The sequence below is a fragment of the Cupressus sempervirens genome, chromosome 5, assembly GCF_028749045.1.
Source record: "Cupressus sempervirens isolate cs-2001-9-10 chromosome 5, ASM2874904v1, whole genome shotgun sequence".
NCBI classification, from domain to species: Eukaryota; Viridiplantae; Streptophyta; class Pinopsida; order Cupressales; family Cupressaceae; genus Cupressus; species Cupressus sempervirens.
In genome coordinates this window covers 110881462-110887917 of record NC_143122.1, presented here as the reverse complement: position 1 = coordinate 110887917, position 6456 = coordinate 110881462, and the positions used below count along the sequence as shown (strand labels likewise).

At 37.4% G+C, this 6456-nt stretch overlaps 1 protein-coding gene across 1 annotated transcript; it reads right to left on the bottom strand.

Moving 5' to 3' along the window:
- Nucleotides 1-450: 450 nt before the first annotated feature.
- Nucleotides 451-2988, bottom strand: LOC149554777 (uncharacterized). The gene is made up of 3 exons (XM_089829031.1): nt 2508-2988; nt 1645-1943; nt 451-1443 (listed from the first exon to the last, which is right to left on the bottom strand). Exons 1-3 carry the CDS (start codon nt 2986-2988, stop codon nt 451-453), a joined length of 1773 nt encoding a protein of 590 aa, XP_089685157.1.
- Nucleotides 2989-6456: the final 3468 nt, after the last annotated feature.

Here is a 6456-nt window from a genome sequence, read left to right as displayed (position 1 = left end):
GCTATATTAACACATTACATATAAAAGTCCTTACTACTGAGAGACCTACCCCATCCTAAATCTTTTCGTGTGACCATAAGTTCTTTGGGTTCATCTTCAATATCATCCGTGGCCATATTCATGGGTAGATCGATTCATAGTGAGACCCTGCTTGTTTTTTCAAACTTAAGGATGTCAAAATTGATAGCATTCAGATCCTAGAAGGAGACTCTTGGCTCAATGTATCTATTAAACAGTTTGAGGTAGTTGTATACCCATTCGTTGCTATCTTCTTCAATGATCCCTCTCCAGCGTAAAAGAAAATTAATGCTGGCTTCCATACGAGGCCATTCCTTATAGAAGGCTAGGCCTTCCCTCATGATTAGGGCTTGTCGAAAAGGGGCCATCTTCATATCTTCATCACCCTCTAGGAGACCCATGTATTTTTCAGGGTATGGAATTATGCCATTATCATCTATGCTGTATACGGCCTTTTTCAGCCCCTTCCTCTACGCCAGGCTGAGAATGTAACTTTGTATCAATCTGCAGTTGATTATATTGATAAGTAACTATTTTGTTATTATAAAGGAGGGGAGATATCTTGAACAATAAAATTGATTCTCCATCCGCACCCTTATTGGCAAGTTCATCTACCAATGAGTTACCTTCTCGATAAATATGACTGATATTGATCTCCTTGAAATGCTCTATTAAAATTAACACTTCTTGGAGTTTCGAATTCAAGACCCAATTTGGGGTCTTTTTTTGTCTGATAGCGTTAAGAACGACTTGAGAATCGCCTTCAATGTGGATTTTGGGGAGGCTTAATTTAAGACAGAGCTGAAGACCCTTCTCCAAGGCTTCAAGTTCTGCCACGTTATTGGAAATAGGAGGAAGGGGGGCAACTAGCTTTGCTACCCATCTGCCATTCTCATCATTTAAAATACATCCTACCCCGGCTATACCCGGGTTCCCTCTCGCTGCCCCATCAAAGTTCAATTTGTGCCAACCTGGGGGAGGAGGGAACCATTTACATTTTTCCCTTGCCTCTTTATTGCTTGCTGAATACACCAGTGGTGGATTGATAAGGTTGGACCATAATTTCTTCATAATTTTATCCCAATATGAGAAAGATCCTTCCACGTGCGTTGTCTTCCTCAGATTAGCATTCATTACTTGTACTATTGAAGCTTCTAGATTTAGTATAAATCTACCTAGATTCTGCTCTTGATCTTTAAAAATATGACAGCTTCTTTCTTTCCATATTTCCCATACAACTATGGATGGACAAATATTCCAGAATTTGCTATAGACCCCATGTCCCATATTTGTGGGCCATGAACATAGGAGCCCTTTAAGAGAATTCTGTAGAGGGGTAGCCCAGTTTAGTCGGGACTTGAGCCATTCCCAGCAATTTTGTGTGAAAGGACAGTTGAGAAAGAGATGATCAGCATCTTCATTGTTCTGTTTATACATGACACACCAATTAGGACCATTTATACCAAATCTAGCGAGTATGTTTACTGTTAAAGCTCTGTTATGAAGGGCAAGCCATAGAAAGAAATCGGCCTTAGGAAGACAAGTTGTATCCCAACATAATTTTAATGGGATCTCCACCGAGTTCCATTGCTGTGAATGAATAATAGCCTAATAACCTTGTTTCACACTGTATAATCCATCCTTTGAACCAGCCCAAATAAGACTATTTGGCCTTTCGGATTGTTTTATTTTCCTATTCGAGATGATCTTTTTGAAGGCCACAACTGATTTCGGATCAAGATCTAAATCATCTATTGACTGCCATCTCCATCGAAGTTCCCCATCAATCAACTCTTTAATTTTGTAATCTTTGACCTTACTACCCCACAATGATTTTAGCCTTATTATTAGGTTTTCTAAATTGGGAGGTGTGTTTAAAGGGGGGAGCCCATCCCAGGATTCTTCCCAGAACAAGGCTTTATCTCCTGCAGCCACGTCCCACATTAGGTATTTGCTGATAATACCCCTACATTTTACCATGAAATTCTAGCATTCTGACCCTTTCAAAAAATTTCCCATTCTGAACAGCGATTCCGACTTCGTTGGATCCAGATATTTATGATATAAAATTTTAGCCCATTTGTGCTCATGTACTTGGTATAATCTCCATACAAGTTTGGCTCCCAGAGCCTCATTTTGCCTTTGTGGTTTCCTCAATCCTAAACCTCCACATTCTTTAGGTTTGCATAAATTGTCCCATTTAATGAGAGTGAGTTTCTTATCATTTTCCTTATCCTTCCAAAGGAAATTCCTAAGTTTAGATTCGAATCACTTGGACATCCAATTTGTGAGAGGAAGACATGCCAAAGGGAAAATCGGGATGGCTGAGAGGATAGATCGTATCTTAGTAATCTTACCAGCCTTAGAGAGCCATCTATTCTTCCAACTTCCAAATTGCTTATCCACCTTTTCAATCGTATCCTGCCAAACTTTGATGTATCTCAAGTTCTTTTCTAGGGAGATACCCAAATACTTACAAGGGAACATACCCTTTCTATATCCCATAATTCCACATATCTTGTTTTCCATTTTCAAAGAGGTGTTCATAAAGAATATTTTGGATTTATCTTTATTAACCTTTTGCCCTAAAGCATCCATATAATTTTGAAGTATATTTTTAAAACTCATAGCTTCTTGGATCGAACTCTTGCCAGGTAAAATAGTGTCATCTGCATACTCTTGATGGGTAATGTTAGGGAGGTTTTCGGTAACAAAAATCCCTAAAATCTTTCGAACCTGATAAGGATAGGAGACTGCTCTACCAAAGGCTTCAGCCATTAGAATGAAGAGAGAGGGAGATAGAGGGTCTCCTTGCCTAATACCCCTGGAGATTTCAAAGAAACCTTCAGGAGTCCCATTTATGAGAACAGAAATCTTCGGAGTTGAGATAAACGTAAATATTAGATTTACCCATTGACGTGAAAAGCCAAATGCTTCGAGAACTTTGCATAGGAAACGCAAATCAACCATATCATAAGCCTTTTGTAAATCTAATTTCATAAACATACATGGTTCTTTATCTATGGCAGCTGAGTGAATAGCTTCCTGAATAATGAGTATGCCATCCAAAATGGATCTACCTGGAACAAAACCTGTTTGTTCCTCATAAATCAATTTTGGCATAATTGCCTTGAGTCTATTGGCTATAACTTTCGAGAAAATTTTGTAAATTGTGTTGCACAGAGCTATAGGGCGGAAGTCTCTAGGATTTTTTGGACATTCCTTCTTAGGGATAAGTGTGAAGAATGAGTAATTGATTTCAGCCAGCAAGTATCCACCATTTCTTGACACTTCAATTGCTCTCCATAGGTCTTCTCCAAGTATATCCCAAAATTTTTGAAAAAAGAAAGCTTGAAACCTATCTGGGCCTGGAGATTTATCTGGACTCATATTAAAGACCACAGTCCTTATGTCTTCCAATGTTATTGGTCTATTTAGATTTTTATTTTCTTCTACCGTGACCAATTTTGGAATAAATTTGAGCATTCGGGCCTGTGCTTCCCTATTAGACCCTTCATAATTATTTAGTAAATTTTTAAAGTGAGAGACTATCGTGTCTACAATCTCTGTAGGGTTTTCTATACGCAAACCCTGCGGAGTCAAGATACTAGATAGCTTCTGTAGAGATCGGTTATGAATAGTAGAGTTGTGAAAAAAATTTGTGTTTCAATCTCCCTCTTCCAACCATTTCTCTCTGGATTTTTTTCTCTAGAAGGTTTCCTCTTTGGATAAAATATCTTCTTGTTTCATGAGGAGCTCTTTTTCTAAAGTATATTTCTCATAATTCATGCCATGTTTTATAATTTCCTGGTTCAGGTTTTTCAGTTTATCTTCAACTTCCAACTTTTCTTTAAAAATGTTGTTGAAGTGTTCTTTGTTCCACCTCAAAATGTTTTCTTTCAACAATTTGAGTTTCGAAATGAAAACGAACATTCTGGACCCAGCGAAGTCCGCTTGAGTCCACCATGTCTTAATCAGTTCTAAAATTTTTGAATCCTGAAACCACATCTTTTCACACTTAAAAGGATTTCTCTGTGGTTTAGAAGGTTCTGAAATCTCCAAACATACTGAGAAATGATCTGATCCTACGAAGGGAAGAATGGAGGATTGGAAGTTCTTATTGTAAGAAGAGATATTTCCTAAAATAAAGAATCTATCTAACTTTTCTGCATTATAATCGTTATCCTTTCTTCTATTATTCCACATGAATATACCATTGCTTGGAGGAATTTCTAATAAACTAAATTTGTCGATCCATACTTTGAATTCTATTGATGATAGCGAGAGATGTTGAGTACCCCCTATTTTCTCATTTAAACTTAAAATCGTATTAAAATCACCTCCTAATATAATTGGACAATCTTTGTGTTTTGAAATAACCATACTTAATTCAGCCCAAACAGTTTTTTTTCCTATTGTATTATTAGGACCATACACATTGATTAGGATGAATTTTGTATCTGATTTTAGGCTCTATATACTAGCACACATCCAATTATTGTTATTAACTAAATAAGTTAGACTAACTTTCTTATGGTTCCAAACAAATCCTAAACCCCCCGAGGCACCTATTGCCTCTATGAAGATTGAACCCCACATTCCTAACATTTTGTTAAATTTGTCTCCGTCTACTTTATTTAGTTTTGTTTCCTGAATTAATATTATTTCTGAATTAAAACTTTTTAAATGATATTTTAACAACCTCTTCTTGCTGGGGGCATTTAGACCCCTAGCATTCCATGAAGTTATCCTCACGTAGTCTTAGGAAGGCACTTCCCCTTCCCCATGTTTAGGAGTTCATCAATTTTCCTCTGTTCTCTAGCTAGGCCTTCAGCCTCACGTAAATCCTTCCCTGATCTCCTCCCTGTTTTTCCTTTTGGCTTACCATATTTTGGAGAGGTTATACCTTCCTGATTCATTTCTATACCAAGCTCTTGCTGAAATATACCCAGTTCTTGTGCTGTTGGACAATGCATTCCTCTATTCTTTCAAATTCTTCCATTTCTAATTCTTTTCTGATTTTACTCCCGAGACTGTCCTCCTCTAGTTCTTTATTCTCTCTTTCTCCCATGTTTGTCCATTCACCTACCTGATTGTCTTTTGACTTCTTCTCACTCTATTTGTCCTGCTTCCTTGCACTATCCTCCATCTGGATCTTTATCATATCCCTTTGGAGATCTTCAGCAGTATAATCATCTCCTCCCAATTTGATAATTTTTTGGATCAGCCTCTCTTTCTGAGAGGTAGTACTCTTATCTAAATTATCAAAGTCAAACACCTTAATAAGTTTCTCTGATAGCTGCTCAAAACTATTAGCCTCAACCTCTGATAATCCAACCTCTGGTGTAAATTCTAGGTCCTCATTTAAAAATTGTTGAAAGTCTTTAATGATAGAGACTTCTAGTCTTTTTCCATCATTTTGAATCTGCGACTAAATCTCCTATGGGGTAAATGGCGAGGAAGGATATCCATCTAGTGTCTGCCAAAATTTTGAAGTTCTTCTAGCACCTTCAGTATACGGGGTGGTTAACTCTGATTTAGGGATAAAATCAGTGTTCAAATGCTGAGAATCCTGTTTTTCTACTCTAGAAGCTGCTTTTTCCATCCACACCTTGGGAGAAGAGAAAAGCATGATATTTTCTACTTCACCTATATCTTGATTATCTGTTGATTCTATAATGCTGTTTTGTATCTCTCCTTGTCCTGCGGTATCCTTGTTCCCATCAATCTCCTCCTGATATATGTATATGTTAGGCCCCTTCATTTTTTCTGATTTCCAACTGCTTTCTTCATTTCCATCCTCCTTATTACATCTTTCTTTGTACTTTGCAGGAGCCTCATGCCTTACTGTGCCTTGCTCAAGATTTTGGTCTCTGTTCCAAATGCCATCTGATTTGCATGTTGTTTCATGATTTTGACCAAATTTTTCTCTATTGCCTGCCTCAATTCTGATTTTTGCTGATTCTTCCTTCTCCTTCCATTTTCTATCATCCCAGGTTTCCTTCTCTATATGATTCACAGAATCCAATTCTGAGGGAGGGAAAACTTGATCTCCCAAATTCTCCTTGTTTGTCCTATAATGCTTACTGTCTACTCTATCTAATAATTCATTTCGCTCTAAAGCCTTTCTTTTTTCCTTGTACTATCTAACAGTTGGCTCTTTCATTTTTCTGGGGTGCTCTCTTTTGTCATTTGGAACCTGAATCTTAATTCCATCAGCTCCCCTTTTGTTGGTCTTATGTTTGTTGTCACATTTTTTTGTTCCCTTGAGTTCCTTGTCATTTTTGCTACAAACACCATTCTTCAATACTCTTGTATCCTTTAGTAAATATGCTTTTGAGATTAATAGGGTACCTTCTGTCTCATCTGGCATCATTTTTATCAATGAAACCCTCTGTTCTGCCTGAGAATTTTGTCCAGTCTGAATCTCTGATCGGT